Source organism: Hypomesus nipponensis, chromosome 22 (genome assembly GCF_054491055.1).
Source record: "Hypomesus nipponensis isolate SF chromosome 22, ASM5449105v1, whole genome shotgun sequence".
NCBI lineage: Eukaryota > Metazoa > Chordata > Actinopteri > Osmeriformes > Osmeridae > Hypomesus > Hypomesus nipponensis.
Window position 1 is genome coordinate 21006062 of NC_140382.1, and position 24672 is coordinate 21030733.

The window sequence follows — 24672 nt, forward strand, 5'->3', positions numbered from 1 at the left end:
ACAGGATATGATGTCATGTTGGGTTTACCTTTGGGATGGCAGGAAGGTCAGACATTTCCTCAGTAAGTCCAGAACTTTCTCTGGGAGGGTCTGTGATGTTGCAGATGCATTAGTTACACTACCATGCAGTCCACTGGCTTCATCGTATTGTTATAAAGACAGGCACTTCTCCTCTCCTCCTCCCTCTTTCCCTCTACTCCTATCCCCTTCTCTCCCTTCCCTCTCCTACCTTGATGGCATCCAGACAGCCGTGTTCCTCAGCCAGCACAGTGACTATCTCGTCCATACAGCCTGGTGAGACAGAGACCGAGGGGGTGTTTCCATGGTTAATGTCTGGCACACATTGACCTACATTACATTTACATTTAGTCATTTAGCAGACGCTCTTATCCAGAGCGCCTTACAGTAAGTACAGGGACATTCCCCCCGAGGCAAGTAGGGTGAAGTGCCTTGCCCAAGGACACAACATCATTTGGCTCAGTCGGGAATCGAACTGGCGACCTTCAGATTATGAGCCCGATTCCCTAACCGCTCAGCCACCTGACTCCTTACAGAGTGAGAGAGAGAGACCCAGAGACCTACAGAGTTATGGGGGAGACCTGACCTACCCAGAGTGATGATGAATTTCAACCTCTCGCTGATCTCAATGTTGTGCAGAAGTCTCCTGCCCTGCAGACCAATGAAAGAACTCGTCAAATGATACAGACGACTGTTCAGGATAGGAGAGGGAGAGGGGGAGAGAGAGGGGGAGAGAGAGGGGGAGAGAGAGGGGGAGAGAGAGGGGGAGAAAGAGGGGGAGAGGGAGGAAGGAATGGATGACTGAATAAAATGAATAAAAGAAGAAGTGAGTCGTACAGCACACAGCTCAAAGAGCAGCACCCCCAGAGACCACACGTCAGTTTTGGGCCCGGAGTGCAGTGGGGCGTGGCCACTGGAGGGGTCGCTGAGGTGGGCGGAGCCCTGGGCAATGACCTCCGGAGCCAAGTATGATGGATATCTGGGGGACAGAGACCACACACCGACACACACACACACACACACACACACAGCACAGATACACACACAGCACAGATACACACACATTAACCCAGTGGCCTCTTTGTACTGTTACATCTCCATCATTGACTATTGTTACTGATTATTATGACGTTGAACAGGCTCCATCATTAGTGTCCACAGCAGTCTTTGAAACCTCATCTCTCCCTCTCTGGTCTGTGTGCTGGGGGTCATGTGACTCATCAAAGAGCCCTCACAGACACCATCAGGACCTCACTAAACCAGAGCTTCTCTCATGGACGTGAAAACACACCAAGACATCAGAGTGTAACTAAGACATGGTGTGTGTTCTCTATCTCTCTCTCAGACACACACACAGGCAGGCTCCCCAGCAGGATATTACAGAGACAGATCTCTGTTCTCACACACACAGGGAAGGAAATGTCTTTGATATCCACAGCCTGGTTTCTATAACAAAGACCCATTAGAAGTCTATCTCACATATTTTTGTACTTTTTATTGTAAAAGATGTAGCTGATAACCCCCATGTTCTTTACAGTTCTGTCTTATTAGCTGTCAATACAATATAGTATATTACAGTGAAATGTGTTGACTCTATAGATACCCAAACTGTGTAAGGCCTCACCCAATAGGGAAGTCCACATCTGCCCCACGATCAGTCATGTGATACAGGCCAAACTTGGCCAGCTTCACGTTACCCTGGAGACAGGATGAGAAAGGAGGGGAAGAAGACAGAAGATGAGAGGACAAGAGAGGAAGATCGGCTGTGTTGTGGTGTAGGCTGCTGTGTGGTGTAGGCTGCTGTGTGGTGTAGGCTGCTGTGTGGTGTAGGCTGCTGTGTGGTGTAGGCTGCTGTGTTGTGGTGTAGGTTGCTGTGTTGTGGTGCAGGCTGCTGTGTGGTGTAGGCTGCTGTGTGGTGTAGGCTGCTGTGTGGTGTAGGCTGCTGTGTTGTGGTGTAGGCTGCTGTGTGGTGTAGGCTGCTGTGTGGTGTAGGCTGCTGTGTGGTGTAGGCTGCTGTGTGGTGTAGGCTGCTGTGTGGTGTAGGCTGCTGTGTGGTGTAGGCTGCTGTGTGGTGTAGGCTGCTGTGTGGTGTAGGCTGCTGTGTGGTGTAGGTTGCTGTGTGGTGTAGGCTGCTGTGTGGTGTAGGCTGCTGTGTGGTGTAGGCTGCTGTGTGGTGTAGGCTGCTGTGTGGTGTAGGCTGCTGTGTGGTGTAGGCTGCTGTGTGGTGTAGGCTGCTGTGTGGTGTAGGCTGCTGTGTGGTGTAGGCTGCTGTGTGGTGTAGGCTGCTGTGTGGTGTAGGCTGCTGTGTGGTGTAGGCTGCTGTGTGGTGTAGGCTGCTGTGTTGTGGTGTAGGCTGCTGTGTGGTGTAGGCTGCTGTGTGGTGTAGGCTGCTGTGTGGTGTAGGCTGCTGTGTTGTGGTGCAGGCTGCTGTGTGGTGTAGGCTGCTGTGTGGTGTAGGCTGCTGTGTGGTGTAGGCTGCTGTGTGGTGTAGGCTGCTGTGTGGTGTAGGCTGCTGTGTGGTGTAGGCTGCTGTGTGGTGTAGGCTGCTGTGTGGTGTAGGCTGCTGTGTGGTGTAGGCTGCTGTGTGGTGTAGGCTGCTGTGTTGTGGTGTAGGCTGCTGTGTGGTGTAGGCTGCTGTGTGGTGTAGGCTGCTGTGTGGTGTAGGCTGCTGTGTTGTGGTGCAGGCTGCTGTGTGGTGTAGGCTGCTGTGTGGTGTAGGCTGCTGTGTGGTGTAGGCTGCTGTGTGGTGTAGGTTGCTGTGTCGTGGTGTAGGCTGCTGTGTGGTGTAGGCTGCTGTGTGGTGTAGGCTGCTGTGTGGTGTAGGCTGCTGTGTGGTGTAGGCTGCTGTGTTGTGGTGCAGGCTGCTGTGTGGTGTAGGCTGCTGTGTGGTGTAGGCTGCTGTGTGGTGTAGGCTGCTGTGTTGTGGTGCAGGCTGCTGTGTGGTGTAGGCTGCTGTGTGGTGTAGGCTGCTGTGTGGTGTAGGCTGCTGTGTGGTGTAGGCTGCTGTGTGGTGTAGGCTGCTGTGTGGTGTAGGCTGCTGTGTTGTGGTGTAGGCTGCTGTGTTGTGGTGTAGGCTGCTGTGTGGTGTAGGCTGCTGTGTGGTGTAGGCTGCTGTGTGGTGTAGGCTGCTGTGTTGTGGTGCAGGCTGCTGTGTGGTGTAGGCTGCTGTGTGGTGTAGGCTGCTGTGTGGTGTAGGTTGCTGTGTTGTGGTGCAGGCTGCTGTGTCGTGGTGTAGGCTGCTGTGTCGTGTAGGCTGCTGTGTCGTGTAGGCTGCTGTGTCGTGTAGGCTGCTGTGTGGTGTAGGCTGCTGTGTTGTGGTGTAGGCTGCTGTGTGGTGTAGGCTGCTGTGTGGTGTAGGCTGCTGTGTGGTGTAGGCTGCTGTGTGGTGTAGGCTGCTGTGTTGTGTAGGCTGCTGTGTGGTGTAGGCTGCTGTGTGGTGTAGGCTGCTGTGTGGTGTAGGCTGCTGTGTGGTGTAGGCTGCTGTGTTGTGGTGCAGGCTGCTGTGTCGTGTAGGCTGCTGTGTGGTGTAGGCTGCTGTGTGGTGTAGGCTGCTGTGTGGTGTAGGCTGCTGTGTTGTGGTGCAGGCTGCTGTGTCGTGGTGTAGGCTGCTGTGTGGTGTAGGCTGCTGTGTGGTGTAGGTTGCTGTGTTGTGGTGCAGGCTGCTGTGTCGTGGTGTAGGCTGCTGTGTCGTGTAGGCTGCTGTGTCGTGTAGGCTGCTGTGTGGTGTAGGCTGCTGTGTTGTGGTGCAGGCTGCTGTGTCGTGGTGTAGGCTGCTGTGTGGTGTAGGTTGCTGTGTCGTGGTGTAGGCTGCTGTGTCGTGAGAGGAGTGGCTGTATCTGGAGGGAGAATACCTTGCAGTCCAGGAGGACGTTGTGTGAGTTGAGGGCACGGTGGACCATGCGGTGCTTGTTCATGAAGGCCAGCCCTTCCAGCACCTCGTAGGCTATCTGCAGAACCCTCTCTGGGCTGGGACACACAAACACTATTTGAGGTATACACAATACCAGTCAAAAGTTTGGACAAATTACATATACATATATATATTTTTTCTTTCTTGTTTTGTATCATACAGACACAGGGCATCTAGGGTGTGATGAACCCCCTAAAGGTATCAAGCACATGCTTGTTTCAGACCACCCCGTGCAGTTATTCCAGTGCAACTGATTAAACTGTCCCCAGACGGTTATCTGAGGTATTCTGGACCGGAACCAGAGCTGGGAAGTAACAAAGTACAAATACTTTATTGAAATTGGTTAAAAGGTTATAAAAAAATGCACAAAATGTTCTTAAGCATGTCAGAGCCCACACTTCTTTACTTTAACTTGAGTGAAAAAGTATAGTCAGTACATTGACTTTTACCAGAATCTTTTTAAACATGAGTATCTGGCTTTCTACTTGAAGGATGAGTGGACTGTACCATCTCTGACCGGAACACCAGACAGTCACACACAGCCTGTTAAAGTGCGGCAGCTTCAGCCCGCCTCGCTCTTCTGTATACCAGGTAGTGTGTGCGACGGCCGGCCCCCAGGTCGTCCCCAGGGAGCCTGCGCTGTCTGGGTCCTCACCTCACTGTCTTCCCCTGCTTCTGGAAGTCGTTCAGGCTGCTCTCATAGTGCTCCGCCACCACGACCAGTCGCTCTGGACAAGAGAGAAGAGGCGTTGCGGTGAAATAAAAACATGAAGAAGAAAACCAAGATGAAGGACGGGAGCAGCAACTGAGGCAATGTGTTCTGTCCACCTGGTGACTGAAGCACGGACGACTACGCCTCATTACATTCTTGTTTGGTTCATACACTCTTCCTCAGCTCCAAATAGTCACCGAGCACCTTAATATGGTCAGGGTATACGTTTGTAGTCTGCTTACACAACACGGTGTGCAATTACAAAGCTGTAAATATGTTCTTTGCTGTCTCAACCTTCCTGTCTGGTCAACAACATGTCAACAAAGTTGTAATGAAAACAACCGCTTGCTGAGACAGTCTGTGTGGGAAGGCAGGAAACATCTGGCCATTAAAGAAGATAGAGCCTAACCCCAACAGTTAAAAAGCAAGATTTCCACATCTCTGGACGTCAGCAAAATGGAAGATGAGACACAGAGTCTGTTCGCAGCCTTCGGGGTCTGTACTTTGACCATTTCTGAGCTTCAAACGTCATGATGTCATCAGAACCAGAGCCTTCCGCCAAACAGCAAGGGCCTGTGGAGGGGATTGGCCATCCCATAAACATACTAACAAAGGTACTACGACATGGGTGGTAAACAATAACGGAACACCTCAAACATGCACCTTCTGCGATGTACCATCCAAAAATCCAGTCACCTCAGGATGAAAATAACCATCATAAAAAAACAAAAACAAACAACACAACATTAAAAGAAATGTCCTTGTTTTACAGACTTTTACACACTTTATGATTCTGCTGTAGAGTTGAGAACATTGTAAATGCATGGAGACGGCTTACAGGGAAAGCCTACTACTGTACTACGACTCCATGGAGCCTTTGTGTTCAATGTGTCTGCTATGTGGTTACTTAGTTTACATAGTAAAGAGACAGATCCTTGACTCAGAATGATAGAAAGATAGACTACCGAAATCCTCCTATCATCCGCACTTCCATCATCCTTCATCCTTCTATCCATCCTCTGCTGTCCTTTCCACAAGCATTTACATTTAGTCATTTTAGCAGACGCTCTTATCCAGAGCGACTTACAGTAAGTACAGGAACATTCCCCCTGAAGCAAGTAAGGTGAAATGCCCTTGCCGAAGGACACAACGTCATTTTGGCACAGCGGGGAATCGATCCGGCAACCTTCTGATAACGAGCCCAACTCCCTCACCGCTCAGCCATCTGACTCCATCTGACAAGCACAACGCGTCCTGACGCCAGGAGATCATGTGAGCCACTGAAGGGCTGAAGGCTGCCTTACCGTGCTTCCCCCGGGTGATGTCCACGTACTGGCAGAGCCGCGGGTGTGTGAGGGTCTTCAGGAGCTGGAAGCGGCCCAGGATCTTGATGGAGTTGGGGGTAAGGGGCAGGCCGTTGCTACCGCACACGTCGTGGGGGAGGGCCGAGGCGAAGAAGGTGAACGCCCCCAGCTGGGCGTCTCTGAGTGGTCGCATGGCGGGCCGCCGTCCCTGGGGACAGTCCGGGCCAGCGCTGGGGAACCTGGGACAAGCAGGGTCAGAGGGACAACGTCTGTATCAAGGGGTCGCAGGTTCGAATCTTCCTCTGTACCTCGCTTTGGTTTAAAATGTCTGCTTGAAGGATATATTAGATAACATACTGTAGCCTAAATATATATTTATTGGTCGCTGTGTAATGCAGGATTGGATTTCTTTTTTTATGAATCTAGAGATCCAGGATGGGCTCTCTCTGCCCCATGTTGGGTCTTGTGTTGTGGTGCGTGTCTATATGTATCCTTGAGTTAGAGCAGCTAGCTGCTTAGCCTGACAACCAGGTCAGACCTACTGACCTGGAGTAGAGTAGGCTACACATTTGGGGAGGTAGCTTGTTAATCAACTCTATTATACAGTTAGGCTAGCTAATAATTATGGTAATCAGACAATGGTACTGTTTACACAGTTATGTGCGATACACATATCTATTCGTTTCACGTGCTGATAAATCATATCACGTTGGATCTACATAAACTGTCAGATTATTCAGATGCAAGAAAGCAAGGTGGAGATACTCAAACACAGAGAGCTAGCTAGCTATTATTGTCCACTGGATGCAAGATATTGATGCATACAAAGCTAATCTTGAAAACACTACTAGAGTAAGAAATCCCCGTTTAACAATTTCAAGTGTCCACTCACGTTTAGTGATGGTGTTCCCTAATGCCAAGCGACTCCAATTTAAATGTGTTTCGTTTTTTAAATTATCTTCCTCGGGTGCAGCCGGACAGCTGAGATAACGTGACCACCTACGTCACTTTTTTGCGACGAGACGGGCTGTGTTTTGCCATTAAGTATTTTAAATTAAACGATTTAAAAACAGGTATTTTGTTTGACAACTAGGACGATGTACTTGGCCATGCACACGAATAAATCACACATTGTAAAGGATCAATTTTCAGTTCAGAAGTTCGTGTAAAATATTTGTGCAATCGTATATTCGTAAGGTATTGGCGTTGTTGGCAATTGTGCAAAGTAGGGTTCTTTGGTTATTTACCAAACATAAACTTATAACTGACAAATACCAATTAAATTAATTGCTCAAATAAAAACAGGCACGAGAAAACGAGCTATATTCCATTCGCTAGTGTCTAAGTTGTGCAACTGGTAGAACATGGAGTCGAGTGGCAACACATTCGACCGTCACATTGCATGATGCTAGTCAACGAGCTGCCCTATCCGGACACTATACAGATCGTTGAACGTGCGTCCGGGGCCTTGAAGGAAACGGGGTCTTTCTCCAAACCTCCTTCTGTTTCACATTTCTCGGCACCAAAACGTGTGTCCAGAAAGCTAACGGTTAGGATTTGATGTAAGTTGCTTAAGTTATTATCTTATTTGTGTGTCTTTGTACAGTATGTTATGTGTCTAAGAGGACGAAGAGACTAGCCCATGCAGGCGTATAGCCATGTTACGTTAGATAGCTAACAGCTAAGACTAGCTAAAACATAATAAGGTCTCTAGGCTAGGCTACCTTGTTACCTCAGTCAAAAGGTCCGTTTTGACAAGTCTCATTGCTAGCTGCGGCGTGGCATGATACGAGAGCTTTAAACAAACCAGGCCTCCACATAGCTAGCGATTCATAAATTCTATAAAATATAGTTCATTTTCAAGAGCAGACATTCAGTAGCTACCACTAGTATAAGGTTTGCCTAACCTGCACACCTGACATAACCAACACAACCACTCAACTTGGTCTCTCAAAGGTTAGACTAAGCTAACATGTCACGGCGGTTTTATAATGTCTGGTTCGAATATTGTGAATGCCTTTTAACATGGCACTTTATAACTGAAATATAAACGTAATCTGGTGTCAAGATTGCCCAAGTAAACACGCATGGGGGCGATGGAATGCAGTGTCACTGGTTTCTGTCAAACAGCCGTATTATTATCTAAAGTGGCTGTCATCGTGGAACCGCGCAGACTCAGCTGTTATAGATTTAAATACCCACGGGTCAGAAGTTTTCTAACGACGACTGAAGAATACGGTTGCCAGAAATACGTTATGCCCACAGGTTAAGACAATGTTATTACTCACTGCATATACATCTTTCTGAAGTAAAGGTGAATGAGTCTGGTGGTGTGGCCTGCCCACTGTCACCTGCGTTTGATACATTAAATCTAAGACGTTACTAAACGTGTTTTCTACCACAGAGAAACAACCCGAAAAATCTCCAAAGCATTTCTAAAAGTCAGTGAATGACAACAGTGTTGTCGAGTCAGATTCAGTTTTGTCAACACTTGGCATTAATAACTGAAGTATTTCCCTCAAACGCAGTGGGTCCCTAGCGGTACTGTTGAAGTGTTGACATATGGTAGGCAGGCATGGGGTCGAACTGTTGAAAAGCACACAGCTGGGCAGCTGAAATCCACACCTAATCTCACTCGCCTGGACTAAAACACAAGGTCTTCTGAATCTCCTCAGATGGCTGTACCCTGCTGGTAGCTAACACTGTTTTCCATCAGGCTCTGGGCGGCAAAAGCAATTGCTCACATCAATCTATGTTGGGGAAGCTTTTAAGTGATCACAGCAGTGACCGCTAGTGTGCCGTTGCGTTTGACGTTTTATTCGGCTATTATTGTGCGAGCGCCAGTTATTATTGTTCACAGGGTATTAGCGAAGCAATAGGCTTTAAGGCCCGCGGTAGGGATGGTTTGGAAAGCGTCTTCAGATGTCTGCTGCTGTTGTGTGACTTGAAATTGAAAGAATAAAAAGAAAGCATAGTTAGATTATCCACCCCCCACACACACACACACCCTTAATCTGTGTCCTTTTCATGGCCTACTCAGATTTGAAGCCAGATTGAGTTGAACATGCACACATCCTGGAATAATCTACCGTTTGATGAGAAAACGTCTCTCCGATTCTTTTCATATGCAGCACGATGATCGCAGGCTGTTTAATTTGCCGTCAGTCGGAAATGGTGTTGGTGTTTTTGACATTTTAACGTGGTCGAAGTTTGTTTTGAGCACGGTAGTCACACTGGGCAGACAGGCAGTGGGTTATGACAGCTGTTCAGTACGGCGTGTCAGCCTGGGCGTCAGCCTGTAGGACGTGGCCTGGGGCCTGGAGGCCAGTCTGCTGTCACAACCAGTTAGACGGGGGCCTGGAGGCCAGTCTGCTGTCACAACCTGTTAGACTGGGGCCTGGAGGCCAGTCTGCTGTCACAACCTGTTAGACTGGGGCCTGGAGGCCAGTCTGCTGTCACAACCTGTTAGACGGGGGCCTGGAGGCCAGTCTGCTGTCACAACCTGTTAGACTGGGGCCTGGAGGCCAGTCTGCTGTCACAACCTGTTAGACTGGGGCCTGGAGGCCAGTCTGCTGTCACAACCTGTTAGACTGGGGCCTGGAGGCCAGTCTGCTGTCACAACCTGTTAGACTGGGGCCTGGAGGCCAGTCTGCTGTCACAACCTGTTAGACTGGGGCCTGGAGGCCAGTCTGCTGTCACAACCTGTTAGACTGGGGCCTGGAGGCCAGTCTGCTGTCACAACCTGTTAGACTGGGGCCTGGAGGCCAGTCTGCTGTCACAACCTGTTAGACTGGGGCCTGGAGGCCAGTCTGCTGTCACAACCGGCTGCACCTCAGTATTGACGGGGTTAGGGTTAGTCTGCTGGGTTAGGGTTAGTCTGCTGGGTTAGGGTTAGTCTGCAGGGTTAGGGTTAGTCTGCTGGGTTAGGGTTAGTCTGCTGGGTTAGCATTAGTCTACTTGGTTAGGATTAGGGTAAGTCTTGACTCGGGTTAGTCTTGATTGGGTGAGGTGACCCTGTCCTTTTGGTCTGCATGTCACCTCACGACAGGAAGCTGACCCTGGTCTGTAGAAGGGGTAACAGTGTGGCTGGTTACGTCCCTGGAGCTCTCTGTAGAGCTCTGATTAGCCAGCAGCGTGGTGAAGCCGGCCAATCAGAACAGAGGCCCTGTTCCAAATTGATTCAAAGCCTTGAAAAGGAGGGGAAAAACAGAAGGGGAGAAGCATTTTTCAAGCAACGGCAGTCTTTGATCCTCTGTATTATCAACTGCAGCTCTTTAGTGTTTCTAATTTCCGCCTCCCCGACTCACACCCCTCACCCGAATGCTTTGTTTTCATCCAACGCCAGCTGTTGTTTTCCAACGCCAACCCGTTCTACTATGTGTTAAATACGTTTTTTACTTCTCTCTCCATCTCCTTTTATATTGTTCTCCGTCTCTCTTTCTCTATCTCTCTCCCTCTGTCGTTCTCTCTCCACCTCTCTCCATCTTTCTCTCTGTCTCTCTTTGTCTCTTTCTCCGTCTCTCTCTTTCTCTCTACACACACAAGCTTCAACGATATAGAGACCTAGAGGGAGAGAGAGAGAGAGGTAAAAAGGAGAGAGAGAGAAAGTGATGGAGAGAGACGTAGAGAGAGGATTCCCAGGTCCAGCATGTGTGAAGGCCGTGAGACTGAAAGTCAGACTGCTGCCCAGCTGCAGTGATGGGGCCTGCAGGGATTTTAATCCCATCTGAACTTTCAAACAAGCTGGAAAACCGCACCAAACATTCTTGTTGTTTGGAATCGGAGCCAGGGTTTAAAGGCTGATGTGATTTCATCATCTGTGCCTGTAAAACAAGAGCGTTGGTGTGACATCTGTGTGGAGGGCAGAGAGAGAGAGATGGACGGCTTATTTCATTTACTGTAATGTCTTTTTGTATGTCATCAGAGCATTTGGTTTGACCAATGTGACCTGGTGCTTGTCAAGACAGACATGAGGTGACCTCTCAGCGACCCTAATCCTCAGGGTCTGGAGGAACCCCAGTCTGCTGTTTCCCCCCTAGAGGGGGAGAGGGATGAGGGAGAAGGGGAGGAGAGATGAAGAGAGGGATGAGGGAGAAGGGGAGGAAAGATGAAGAGAGGGATGAGGGGTGGAGGGGAGGAGAGATGAAGAGGGATGAGGGGTGGAGGGGAGGAGAGATGAAGAGGGATGAGAGATGAAGGGAGGGATGAGGGGAGGAAAGATGAAGAGAGGAATGAGGGGCAGAGGGAGGAGAGATGAAGGAGGGGAGGAGATGAAGAGAGGGATGAGGGGTGGAGGGATGAAAGATGATGAGGGGTGGAGGGAGGAGACATGAAGAGAGGGATGAGGGCAGAGGGAGGAGAGATGAAGGGAGGGATGAGGGATGGAGGGAGGAGAGATGAAGGGAGGGATGAGGGGCAGAGGGAGGAGAGATGAAGGGAGGGATGAGGGATGGAGGGAGGAGAGATGAAGGGAGGGATGAGGGCAGAGGGAGGAGAGATGAAGGGAGGGATGAGGGGTGGAGGGAGGAGAGATGAAGGGAGGGATGAGGGGTGGAGGGAGGAGAGATGAAGGGAGGGATGAGGGATGGAGGGAGGAGAGATGAAGGGAGGGATTCACAAACAGATTTATAGGCCCGTTGTCACAGTGGCATTTCATCTTCTGATTATCTTTGCATGCTTGTGTGGACACTTGCCAGAGCAAGTCTGGTTTTTGTGAAGCATGCCCTTAAACAGGATTGCAGCATGAACACGCACACATACACACACACACATCACTCTCTGCCAGGACGTGTTTACAAGGCATCTGGTACTAGACCGGCTTGTGACCGAGGCTGTTTTCACCAGACTTGGTTCAAGTATGTTGTTGTTAAAATACTTTAATTTGGGTACGCTTCATTCTCACCTATTGTTAAGCCTACTCTACACATCAGGGACGGTTTCACCAATATCAGTGGTACCTGCTGATTGCTGAACTAAATCAAGTGTACCTCAAGTAGCCTAGTGTTTGACCCAAACGCTTGTGGGTGTATAGGTGACTAACATCAGTGAATCAGGGTGTGAGGGGGTTAACATCAAACTCACCTAATCCTACCCAGGTACTCTGTAGAGATAGCCCTGGTTGTTTGACCCAGGGGTGTCTCCTGTATCTCCCCAGGTTCCTAGCACGCTCGCTGGGTAAGATGTCGGGTCAGACGGCCTCCCTGGTGAGGCTGGAGCAGAGGGCAGCTGAGGCTGATCAGATCATAGAGTTCCTCAAACAGCAGATCCTGCTGCTCAAGGAGAAAGCCAGTAAGAGACAACACACACACACACCACACACACACCACTAACACACCACACACACACCACACACACACACACACCACACACACACCACTAACACACCACACACACACCACACACACACACACACCACACACACACCACTAACACACCACACACACACCACACACACACACACACCACACACACACCACTAACACACCACACACACACCACACACACACACACACCACACACACACCACTAACACACCACACACACACCACACATCACACACCACACACACCACACACACACCACACACACACTTTTCTCCTTCTTTCTCCCTCATCAATGTCTCTTCATATTTCTTCCTTTCTCCCTCTCTCTCCCTCACCCACATCATCTCCATAACTCACCCCTCTCTTTCCATCCCCCTAACCCTTTCTCAATCTTTTCTCTCTCCCTATCCCCCTTTCTCTGACACTGGTCTGTGTGCCTGTGTGTGCGTGCCTGTGTGTGTGTGTGCCTGTGTGTGTGTGCGTGCCTGTGTGTGTGTGTGCCTGTGTGTGCGTGCCTGTGTGTGTGTGTGCGTGCCTGTGTGTGTGTGTGCCTGTGTGTGTGTGTGTGTGTGCGCAGTAGTTCAGGCCTCTGTGAGGGAGGAGAAGAAGCTGATGGTAGAGAACGCCAGGCTGAAGAAAGACATTGAGGAGCTGAAGAATCAGCTGCTGGAGAAGGAGAAGAGCAGAGGAGGTCTGGTTCATTCATATTTAACATCCGGCCCTCCCGGTACACATCCATCTACACAACCACCCACACATCCATTCATCTGCACATCCATCCCTTCATCTGCACATCCATCCCTTCATCTGCACATCCATCCCTTCATCTGCACATCCATCCCTTCATCTGCACATCCATCCCTTCATCTGCACATCCATCCCTTCATCTGCACATCCATCCCTTCATATACAGATCCCTCCATCCATTCATCCAGCTTGGCTCTTATAATAAACCAACAGCCTGCTCTTACGCACATTAATTGAATTCCTGCATTGTTTGTTAGTGAATCACATGTGCCCTTTACCGTGGGCAGAGTCTTAGCATGAGTCTTAGCATGAGTCTTAGCATGAGTCTTAGCATGAGTCTTAGCATGAGTCTTAGCATGAGTCTTAGCATGAGTCTTAGCATGAGTCTTAGCATGAGTCTTAGCAGCCTGCCTCTGGACCTAGCGGACATGACTGATCCAGACGCCTTCTGGAACCTTCTAAAGCTGGTGATGGAGAAGGCCTGTGTCGCACGCATTAGCACATAAGGCCAAACACCACTCTGATCATTAACACTTAAATAATGGTTTCCAGCATGGCAGAGATGAAAAAGAATGTAGAGGAAGAGACGGAGGGAGGAAAAGAGGCACCAGATTGGAACCAAACAAAACGCCAATTTAGCGCTCGTCTTCAAAAGCCTCTCTCTCCTCACATGTTCGATTTGGAACATTGAGAGGAATGTTCCTCGTATATGAAGATCGTGTTTTTCCATGTAAAGCTATCGAGCTGTTGTTGTTGGTTATTTATTTTGATGGTCTTGATGGTGACGAGGTAAATCAAAGCAGCCGATGTGCTTTGCCTTCAGAAAGATCTGGAATTGGAAATACTGAACCGATGTAATTGATACAAGAACCTGCTGGAGACTGCTAATATACGAGTCGAGTTCCCAAAAGTAGATGCTATTTTTTTCTTTCTAAGGGAAACCTTAAAGTTGCCAACCTCAGTTAACATGGCATGATGCTAATTAAGACCAGTATGGCAGGCTAACCATGTTTGTCAAATACTGGGGTGGGTGTGTGTGTGTGTGTGTGTGTACATGCAAAACCCAAACATCGCCAGGCCCCTTAATTAAGTGTTCTTTCTGGAACATTCCTTTTTCCCGGGGGAGTGATGGAGGGAGGCCACAGTCCTCCAACGGTTACGGTCTATTTTCCTCTCGGTCCTACCCTCGTTTGAACACTGTCATTTTCCCTTCAAGATTTGTTTGTTTGCTCCAGGAGAGCAAGCGGTCCCCTTTGGGTCCATGAATAAATCTGTCTCTGGACATTTTGCTGAATTATGTTGCTGAGACCAATCAAGCCCCAGAAAGATCTGTCTAGGTGTGGTTACATCTCCTCCATCCTCCATCCATCCATCCTGTATTTCTAGTCGTAGTGTTGAAGTGACTGATTCCTGCAGGTTCATTGAAGTGGTGAATGTCTCTGACTCCAGCCTCTCTCCTCTCCTCCCTGCAGTCCGAGAAGTTCCCATCCCTGCAGGAGATGCTGGTGTGCAGTGGACCTCCAAGCCCTCCTCCCCCCCCCAACCGCCCCCCTGTGGGGTGGCAGCCACCTCCCCCACGAGCCCCCCTCCCAAGGACAACGAGGGCAAGAAGAAGAAAGCAGAGAAAAAGGGTAAAAGTCCAACTGACTAGCTGAGAAGACAACCTGTGTTCAAGTGAGGATTCAAAGCTCCTCGCCTGTGGAGCGCAGGGTGGCCCCGTGTAGGTAAAAAAGCAGCCTCGAAACTCAATCTTGAACATTGGTTTCACGTACAGATCACAACTTAAATCACATGCAGTTTGCGTTCACTTATTGACAATTATCGACTCTGCCCCTTACGAGGTGCTTTTAACGAGCTCTTTAAACAGGCTTCGATAGTCGAAGTGGATGATTTACTGGTCGAAAGCGTACTTAAAGTCCTGTCTTGCCTTTTTCGTTTCAAGTCCCTCGTCTGTGGCTGTTGGCGTGAAAGCCTCCAGTTTTACATTCGTTACGCTGCGATCTCGGGAGACGAGCGAGTGTTCTGAGAATACTTAATTTGTACAAAAAATTATCCAAGTAAGCAGAACTGAAGGTTTAGAGAGTCGACTCGAAGGACAAAATGATCTTTTTGACCATGTGGTTTATCTGTTAGCTAACCCTTTTTTAAGGAGCGGGTGATATTCTGACTCACTTAAGAACCTGATCCTCTTGATTGCTATCCAGCAGCCCCATCACGGCTCCACTAGAAAGCTGCTCTCCGGATCTGAAAAAGGTTGTCCGCTTCTTTCTCACAGTGGACCAGGTATTTCCCTTACTCTCCGTCAGAATTTCCGATATTTTAAAACTCTTAACAACGACTGCTGAGCGATTCAAGGTCGGGAAACTTAATCTGTTCCCAAACCGGACTAGACAGTGAAAACAATTTCACTTGTTTGGAAAAGCTCATTTGCAGATTTATTATGACATGATTTCATCTATGATGTTCATGATTATGCAACATCAAACCATATAAGCTACTTATTTACGACAAGCTCTGCTTGTCCCTGTGCCTAGCGGAGGTCTGAAGGAAGAGTCGACCGGACTGAGAAAGTCCAGACACTGTGGTTTGGTCTTCTGATCCCATCATGAAGGGGAGTTTGCACAACATAGGGCTATCTGGTTTAACTTAAACTATTTGCTAATGCAGTATTTGTTGTCAATTACCATAAAAAAGAAAAAATACATTCTTCAAAAAAAATCTATTGGTAATTAAAAGCCAGCATGAAAATGTTCTTTTTTTAATTTATTTTTTCATAAAAAATAAATAAAAAATGATCGGCACAATAAATCAATCATGTTTCTCAAACACTGAGCCATGGATTATTTATAGAGGTATAATTCATCATTCTGAGAGTGGGAGAGAGAGAGAGACATCTATCAGGAGATGTTGACAGACTCTGAGTGTATCTGGTACTTCTGAAGCCCAGATGTCAAAGAACATGAGCCGTAAATACGCCCACGCTCACTTGGGTGGCTGGCCCTGTTTTCTTCTCAAGACAACATATTGATGCACTCTTTGTTGGAGAGTGACAGGATGTTGGTTCTTAAGATCTGTGTTTCCACCTTGTCTGACCCGCCCACCGGTCTGTCTACCTGCCTGTTATTAAAGGGCTGTTGTGATCCAAGGTCAGACGTGCCATTCTGGGGCCCAGTCGCTTGTTAACGGGCGCGTTTGTTTTCACTTATGGGGTGACGGAGATGGGTGGGGGTGGAATTGGATCAGAACCCAGGCGTCTGCACGGGTCTGCATACTTTCCACCCCACACATGTGATGCCAATGAGCCCCCTAATATCCCTGGGCTAAAAATACTGTTTAAGATGTTGAAAAGCTAGACTTTGGAGATTTAACTGGTATATGTGTATTTTCCTTATGGTGTATGTAGAAAATAATGTACTAGTGAAGGGAAGAACAGAACTGGGTTTGTTGCAGCTCCAGGAAGAAGAAGAACTAAGTCAACTCATTTAAATAATTGGCTGCTCCAAGTCAACGCGCGCTCTCATTGATACCATAGACCAGCGGTCCTCAAACGTGGTTCTCACAACCCCCTTTCCATGATATCTAAATCCACGTACCCCCTATACCCGTATTTATATTGTATAAAAACATTTACACCAGTATTTTCATGATGTACTCTCTTTCCAATTTTCCAGTTTCTCTCAAGTACCCCTTGTAGTACTTCTACATACCCTCATTTGAGAAACACTGCCATAGACTACACTGCCATAGACTACACTGCCATAGACTACACTGCCATAGACTACACTGCCATAGACTACACTGTCATAGACTACACTGTCATAGACTACACTGCCATAGACTACACTGTCATAGACTACACTGCCATAGACTACACTACTCGAACAGCGATTCCCAACCTGTGGGTCACGCCCACTAGTGGTCTGCTAGGGTAATGCAGGAGGGCCGCCAAACCAATGAAAAGTAAGTAGTATCAAAATATTTACTGTTGGTAAATGATTGTTAAAATTCGTACTAATTTGGAAATTACATTTTGCTTTTAATTCATCATATCCGAAACGCCAATAGTTACGCTTGCACGTTGACGAAAGACCGACTGACATTTCGACCTTAACTTGCATACGCCGACTTCAATCCACTATGTACGCATCACTTCCGTATATTGCATAAGCCAAGTCAACAACTTCCGATAACGAGCAGTTAAGTTAGTTCTCAAACACAAAATGCCAGTTTTGGAGTTTGGGTTGTCTTCCCAAACTGACAATCAACAATGTTCATAGGATTCTGTGTTGCTGCCCTTCAAGCAAGAGGGAAAAGGGGTTCAAATTGTACATTTCGAGCTACATCAACAATTGTCTAAAGCTAGGTTTCCTTTCATATTACTTCAATGCCACAGCCTAAACTTTCTGGCCATCTGGTCACGAAAATCTCGTCTACACAACTGCATAAATGGCTACAATTTTCCTTTTGGGACTTTTGAGATATTTGAGATCAAGTCCGATGAGTGCCCCTCTTTTACATTTTGAACGATGACAAACTGCCGTTCGCTCAATGGGCTGGTTTCACAGACACAGATTAAGATTAATCTGGGACTATGAAAGCCAAATCTATGGTGGTCCGCCCGAGTGTGAGCCTTAATCTCTGTCTCCGTCCCCCCAGGAGGAGAGAAACAAAAGGCAGGAGGAGGAGGGCCGCCTCAGGAAGAGGCAAAGGTGGACGTGTCGCGTCTGGACCTCCGCGTCGGACGCATCGTCATGGCTGAGAAGCACCCAGACGCCGACTCGCTGTACGTGGAGCAGGTGGATGTGGGGGAGGACGCCCCCAGGACGGTAGTCAGCGGGCTGGTCAAACACATCCCCATCGACCAGGTATGATGACGCCGATGCTAAGCTAAAGCTAACGCTAATGTTATATCACAATGGAAATGCTAAGCTAATGCTAACTAATAATAATAATAGAACGCACGCTAGGCTACGCTAAAGCTGTACAAGGCACGCCTGGCAGAGTAGGCTCATTTCAGGCTCGACTCCAGGCCTTGCTGGAAAGCGGGGCGTGCGCTTGATTACGTTTACACAGCCCCCAAACTCTGAGGTAAATAAATCAGAAATCTTCAGTAGCCTCCGTGGCCTCGTAAGATGTGACGCCGTGGCAGTTATTAGACCCTTAGAACTCCCCAACGACTTTCCAGAGAGCGAGTCTGAGTCTGCCCACCTACAGACCAAGACTACTGGCCCTGAGGGATGAATGAACTGCAGTCAGCCACCACACCTACTTGGGTTTGAGGCGTTTCTATATTAGCTGGAGGCTCAGTGAGTCTCTGCTGCCTTCCTCTGCCTGGTCCGTGGTGCTCTCATTCAGCCCCCAGAGCTGCCATGCATCCAAACGACTCACCGAGGGCGCCATATTTTACGTTTATTAGTCTGTGCGGAGAAGAACTGAAGGCTTGTGTTGCACTCTCTGTCTGACTGTGTGTGTGTGCGCGCAGGGTTTCCAACTTCCATTTTCCTATCGGGGGACAGAATTTATGGTTTTGTCTCCTGACTGTAATTTGTAGGTCAGGTTTTCTTTTGCACATATGGAAAACCACTGTATTACTTAATGTACTATGGTCTGAACTCCTCCTGTGTACACCCAGACTAAGAGGTGCTTCGCACGTGGGGCTGGTGTGGATGTCTGAAGAAGCCTGTGCTACATGCAGTGTGGTGTATCCAAACACTGTCCCACTTTGATGCAGTGTGGTGTATCCAAACACTGTCCCACTTTGACAAACAGACCTTCCAAACTAGAAAGATTTATTAGAAGTGACAGCCAAAAGCCCTTTTCCCCCAGTTCTCTAAGTCATGTTTACTACCTGGGAAGGCGCACAGCTTGGAGTGTTGAATGATGTGCCATAGCTTGTGGTAGCTTAGGCTAACGTGTGATGCCATGTGTTTGCTTGTGAAAGCGGATGGTAGCTTGCGCTAGCTTAGATACCATGTGTTAACGTGTGTTAGTGTATGCTGGCTTGTGTTATACAGTCTGGGTGTGGATCGTTAAGACCTGCATACAGGATAGTGTGAGTGCAGTACAGTCATTTAGTATCTTATCCAGAGCGACTGGGACATTCCCCCAGAGGCAAGTAGGTTGAAGTAGGGTGAAGAACGTCATTTTGTATGGCCGGGAATCAAACCGCTAACCTTCCGATTAATAGCCCGATTCCCTAACCGCTCAGCCATCTGACTCCCAATGCAGTAGATCATTAAGGCTTGTGATTCCCCCCCCTGCTGCAGATGCAGAACAGGCTGGCTGTGTTGCTCTGCAACCTGAAGCCTGCTAAGATGCGTGGTGTGGTGTCCCAGGCCATGGTCATGTGTGCCAGCAGCCCAGACAAGGTGGAGATCCTGGACCCACCAGCTGGGGCGCTGCCCGGAGACAGGGTCACCTTCGACAACTTCCCAGGTACACACACACACACACAAATGTGAGCATGTACACACACACACAAAGATGTGTTCACAGGCACTCAGCTCACACCACAAACATTAGGGTGGAGTGGGGGTGGAGTGGGAGGAGGGGGGATGAAGGGAGGAGGGGTGGAGTGGGAGGAGGGGGGATGAAGGGAGGAGGGGGGATGAAGGGAGGAGGGGTGGAGTGGGGATGAAGGGAGGAGGGGTGGAGGGGTGGAGTGGGGATGAAGGGAGATGGGGTGGAGGGGTGGAGTGGGGATGAAGGGTGGAGGGGTGGAGTGGTGGATGAAGGGAGGAGGGGTGGAGTGGTGGATGAAGGGAGGAGGGGTGGCGTGGTGGATGAAGGGAGGAGGGGTGGAGGGGGGATGAAGGGATGAAGGGAGGAGGGGTGGAGGGGTGGAGTGGGGATGAAGGGAGATGGGGTGGAGGGGTGGAGTGGGGATGAAGGGTGGAGGGGTGGAGTGGTGGATGAAGGGAGGAGGGGTGGAGTGGTGGATGAAGGGAGGAGGGGTGGCGTGGTGGATGAAGGGAGGAGGGGTGGAGGGGGGATGAAGGGATGAAGGGAGGAGGGGTGGAGGGGGGATGAAGGGATGAATGGTGGAGTGGTGGATGAAGGGAGGAGGGGTGGAGTGGTGGATGAAGGGAGGAGGGGTGGAGTGGGGATGAAGGGAGGAGGGGTGGAGTGGGGATGAAGGGATGAAGGGAGGAGGGGTGGAGTGGTGGATGAAGGGAGGAGAGGTGGCGTGGTGGATGAAGGGAGAAGGGGTGGAGGGGGGATGAAGGGAGGAGGGGTGGAGGGGGGATGAAGGGAGGAGGGGTGGAGTGGTGGATGAAGGGAGGAGTGGTGGAGTGGTGGATGAAGGGAGGATGACTGGTGTGTTCAGCTGAGAGAACAGAGAAGTCGTGGGGACCGTCCCTGGGTTTGGACACCCACAGCGGGGAAGTCAGCTCTGGGCTCTGGCTCTCTTCCACTCCCATCTCTCTCTCTGGCTCTCTTCCACTCCCATCTCTCTCTCTGGCTCTCTTCCACTCCCATCTCTCTCTCTGGCTCTCTTCCACTCCCATCTCTCTCTCTGGCTCTCTTCCACTCCCATCTCTCTCTCTGGCTCTCTCTCTGGCTCTCTTCCACTCCCATCTCTCTCTCTGGCTCTCTTCCACTCCCATCTCTCTCTCTGGCTCTCTTCCACTCCCATCTCTCTCTCTGGCTCTCTTCCACTCCCATCTCTCTCTCTGGCTCTCTTCCACTCCCATCTCTCTCTCTGGCTCTCTTCCACTCCCATCTCTCTCTCTGGCTCTCTCTCTGGCTCTCTCTCTGGCTCTCTCTCTGGCTCTCTTCCACTCCCATCTCTCTCTCTGGCTCTCTTCCACTCCCATCTCTCTCTCTGGCTCTCTTCCACTCCCATCTCTCTCTCTGGCTCTCTTCCACTCCCATCTCTCTCTCTGGCTCTCTTCCACTCCCATCTCTCTCTCTGGCTCTCTCTCTGGCTCTCTCTCTGGCTCTCTCTCTGGCTCTCTCTCTGGCTCTCTTCCACTCCCATCTCTCTCTCTGGCTCTCTTCCACTCCCATCTCTCTCTCTGGCTCTCTCTCTGGCTCTCTTCCACTCCCATCTCTCTCTCTGGCTCTCTTCCACTCCCATCTCTCTCTCTGGCTCTCTCTCTGGCTCTCTTCCACTCCCATCTCTCTCTCTGGCTCTCTCTCTGGCTCTCTTCCACTCCCATCTCTCTCTGGCTCTCTCTCTGGCTCTCTTCCACTCCCATCTCTCTCTCTGGCTCTCTTCCACTCCCATCTCTCTCTCTGGCTCTCTTCCACTCCCATCTCTCTCTCTGGCTCTCTTCCACTCCCATCTCTCTCTCTGGCTCTCTTCCACTCCCATCTCTCTCTCTGGCTCTCTTCCACTCCCATCTCTCTCTCTGGCTCTCTTCCACTCCCATCTCTCTCTCTGGCTCTCTTCCACTCCCATCTCTCTCTCTGGCTCTCTTCCACTCCCATCTCTCTCTCTGGCTCTCTCTCTGGCTCTCTCTCTGGCTCTCTCTCTGGCTCTCTCTCTGGCTCTCTCTCTGGCTCTCTCTCTGGCTCTCTTCCACTCCCATCTCTCTCTCTGGCTCTCTTCCACTCCCATCTCTCTCTCTGGCTCTCTTCCACTCCCATCTCTCTCTCTGGCTCTCTTCCACTCCCATCTCTTTCTCTGGCTCTCTCTCTGGCTCTCTCTCTGGCTCTCTCTCTGGCTCTCTCTCTGGCTCTCTTCCACTCCCATCTCTCTCTCTGGCTCTCTTCCACTCCCATCTCTCTCTCTGGCTCTCTCTCTGGCTCTCTTCCACTCCCATCTCTCTCTCTGGCTCTCTTCCACTCCCATCTCTCTCTCTGGCTCTCTTCCACTCCCATCTCTCTCTCTGGCTCTCTTCCACTCCCATCTCTCTCTCTGGCTCTCTTCCACTCCCATCTCTCTCTCTGGCTCTCTTCCACTCCCATCTCTCTCTCTGGCTCTCTCTCTGGCTCTCTCTCTGGCTCTCTTCCACTCCCATCTCTCTCTCTGGCTCTCTTCCACTCCCATCTCTCTCTCTGGCTCTCTTCCACTCCCATCTCTCTCTCTGGCTCTCTTCCACTCCCATCTCTCTCTCTGGCTCTCTCTCTGGCTCTCTCTCTGGCTCTCTCTCTGGCTCTCTCTCTGGCTCTCTTCCACTCCCATCTCTCTCTCTGGCTCTCTTCCACTCCCATCTCTCTCTCTGGCTCTCTTCCACTCCCATCTCTCTCTCTGGCTCTCTTCCACTCCCATCTCTCTCTCTGGCTCTCTTCCACTCCCATCTCTCTCTCTGGCTCTCTTCCACTCCCATCTCTCTCTCTGGCTCTCTTCCACTCCCATCTCTCTCTCTGGCTCTCTTCCACTCCCATCTCTCTCTCTGGCTCTCTCTCTGGCTCTCTCTCTGGCTCTCTCTCTGGCTCTCTTCCACTCCCATCTCTCTCTCTGGCTCTCTTCCACTCCCATCTCTCTCTCTGGCTCTCTCTCTGGCTCTCTCTCTGGCTCTCTCTCTGGCTCTCTTCCACTCCCATCTCTCTCTCTGGCTCTCTTCCACTCCCATCTCTCTCTCTGGCTCTCTCTCTGGCTCTCTCTCTGGCTCTCTCTCTGGCTCTCTCTCTGGCTCTCTCTCTGGCTCTCTCTCTGGCTCTCTCTCTGTGGTTGTCTCTCTCCCCCTCTTTCTGACTCTCTCCCTGACTCCATTTCTCATGTTCTCTCTCCCCAAGATACTTGTCTGTATCTTTGTCTTGCAGTTCACTCCTCTCTCTAGTACCTTTCTATCCATCTCTCCCTCTGTTCCCCCCCCCCCTTCTCATCAAGCTGTTTTACAATGATCCCCTCATCCAAACCCTTGTTTTACGACTTCTCCGCCTCCCCCGTGGGAGGAAGGGGGGGGGGGGAGGATGGATGCAGGGGGGGAGAGATTGACTGAGGAAGGGTGGAGAGAGAGGAGGGAGGAAGGAGGAAGCAGATGAGAACAAGGCCGATCGGAGGACAGGATAGAGGGGGGGTGTTGTGGTGGTTCTACAGCTGTTGGATAGGGGGGGAGGGGCTGGTGGATCTGCACGCCTGCTTGTTAAACTTCTGCTTGTGACGAGGATCGTTCCCAACAGGATGTTTAGCGACTGCCGAGTAACAGACTCTGCATCAATTTTCTTGTAATTCCCCCTCCCTTTCTCGCCCACATCCCTGCTCTCCTCCATTCTCCTTGCTGTCCCTGGGTGCTTGTTAGCTCTGGTGTTCTGCTAGCCGCGTCTCTGCCGTTCGTGTCAGTCAGGAGAGAGAGTGGTTGGAGGGTTATAATCGCTGACACATTCACCGGCTAACACGCTCCAGGGAGTTAGAACAGAGAAAAGGCTGAAATAGACCAGCAACATGTTTAGGGATCAAAACCTTTTTCGCTCATTAAATTAAGGACCCATTTTAGACACAGAGCGAGGAGGAAGAGCCAAGGATTCAAACACAGGAAGAAACAGACAGACAGAGAAGCAGACTCGAGCCAGTTCCTCCATTCTCGTCTCAGGATAGACGGTAGATAGAAACAGATGAAAACAAAGCTGTGTGGCTCATACTAAAGCTACAACTAGCCTGGAACGTTGCTGTCACCACGACTACCGGCAGGCGTCTTGACATCACCATTTCCACGACAACCGGCAGGCGTTCTGACCCCTCGTGTGTTTCCTCAGGTGACCCCGACAAGGAGCTGAACCCCAAGAAGAAGGTGTGGGAGCAGGTGCAGCCAGACCTGAAGACTGACGCAGACTGCGTGGCCATGTACAGAGGCTCCGCCTTCCAGGTGGCCGGGAAGGGCGTCTGCAAAGCCCAGACCATGAGCAACAGCGGCATCAAATAGAGAGAGGGAGGGACGGAGGGAGAGAGAGAGAGATATATGGGGGGTAGGGAAGCATGCAGCCCTGTTCCAGACTGGAGAGGGGGTGCATGCTCTGAACTTGAGGTGTGTTTTATATATCTGTTTTGCACTTCTGGGACTGATCAGTCAGGGCTGTCTCTTGGGTGGTAACTTAAACCAAACGCACCTCGAGTATTCAACACGAACCTGACCTTGGTATGTCGTTCTTTCGCTGATGAAACTTGACAGGATGTCAGTGAGGATGATGGTGATGATGAAGGTCTAATAAAAGGAGTTTTGAAAATAATACGGTATTTTGTCATCCTTTCCAAATTTCTACAAATCTTTCATTTTGCAAGCATTTTTTTGCAAAATATTTTTTGGGTTGTGTGAATTACAATTCACACAACCCAAAAAATATTTTGCAAAAAAATGCTTGCAAAATGAAAGATTTGTAGATTCACACAACCCCCCCAAAAGTTTTTTCACTTGATAAAAAAAAAAATTGTGGGGGGGGGGGGGGATAGCGGGCATCGCAGAATAAATCAGTAGCACCCCAAAGTTTAAGCCTTCGTTGACTAAGGGAAGTTTCAGTGTTGTGTGATTTATCGACCCCCCTGGAGAAGATCGCACCCCCGGTCCCTCAGGGATTCAACCGTAGTTCATCAGAGAAGAGCGCTGGGAAAAGAAGGATTGAGAGGTAGAGACGGAGTGAGAGGATGGCTGGAGGGAGGAGATACAGTGATAGGATGGATGGATGGAGGAGATACAGTGATAGGATGGATGGAGGGAGGAGATGCAGTGATAGGATGGATGGAGGGAGGAGATACAGTGAGAGGATGGATGGAGG

At 49.8% G+C, this 24672-nt stretch overlaps 2 protein-coding genes across 4 annotated transcripts in view; one reads left to right on the forward strand and one right to left on the reverse strand.

The window, feature by feature from the left end:
• The window catches only part of tbck (TBC1 domain containing kinase), a 35264-nt gene extending 27749 nt beyond the window's left edge, over positions 1 to 7515 (reverse strand). For both annotated transcript variants that reach the window (XM_084686412.1, XM_084686411.1), the window contains exons 1-9: positions 6837 to 7515; positions 5945 to 6183; positions 4584 to 4656; positions 3870 to 3984; positions 1643 to 1716; positions 856 to 997; positions 609 to 669; positions 230 to 291; positions 29 to 90 (exon numbers count right to left, since the gene is read on the reverse strand). In XM_084686412.1, the coding sequence (XP_084542538.1) occupies positions 29 to 90; positions 230 to 291; positions 609 to 669; positions 856 to 997; positions 1643 to 1716; positions 3870 to 3984; positions 4584 to 4656; positions 5945 to 6137 (782 nt within the window). In that variant the 5' untranslated portion in view covers positions 6138 to 6183; positions 6837 to 7515. The remainder of the gene's footprint in view (positions 1 to 28; positions 91 to 229; positions 292 to 608; positions 670 to 855; positions 998 to 1642; positions 1717 to 3869; positions 3985 to 4583; positions 4657 to 5944; positions 6184 to 6836) is intronic.
• aimp1a (aminoacyl tRNA synthetase complex interacting multifunctional protein 1a) lies at positions 7367 to 24129 on the forward strand. Of its 2 annotated transcripts, none has more exons than XM_084686413.1 (7): positions 7367 to 7506; positions 12099 to 12232; positions 12845 to 12958; positions 14487 to 14645; positions 17671 to 17879; positions 19281 to 19449; positions 23659 to 24129. In XM_084686413.1, coding segments are annotated over exons 1-7 (954 nt in total). In that variant the 5' UTR covers positions 7367 to 7504; the 3' UTR covers positions 23826 to 24129. The 2 variants fall into 2 exon arrangements, with proteins under 2 accessions (XP_084542539.1, XP_084542540.1); XM_084686414.1 differs by having other exon boundaries at positions 12848 to 12958.
• The last annotated feature ends 543 nt before the right edge of the window (positions 24130 to 24672 follow it).

Bases quoted from the DNA above. Each gene is read 5' to 3' on its own strand.
- aimp1a (XM_084686413.1), top strand. The intron at 12,233-12,844 runs GTAAGAGACAAC...GTGTGTGCGCAG, and splicing joins GCTGCTCAAGGAGAAAGCCA to TAGTTCAGGCCTCTGTGAGG. The intron at 17,880-19,280 runs GTATGATGACGC...CCCCTGCTGCAG, and splicing joins AACACATCCCCATCGACCAG to ATGCAGAACAGGCTGGCTGT.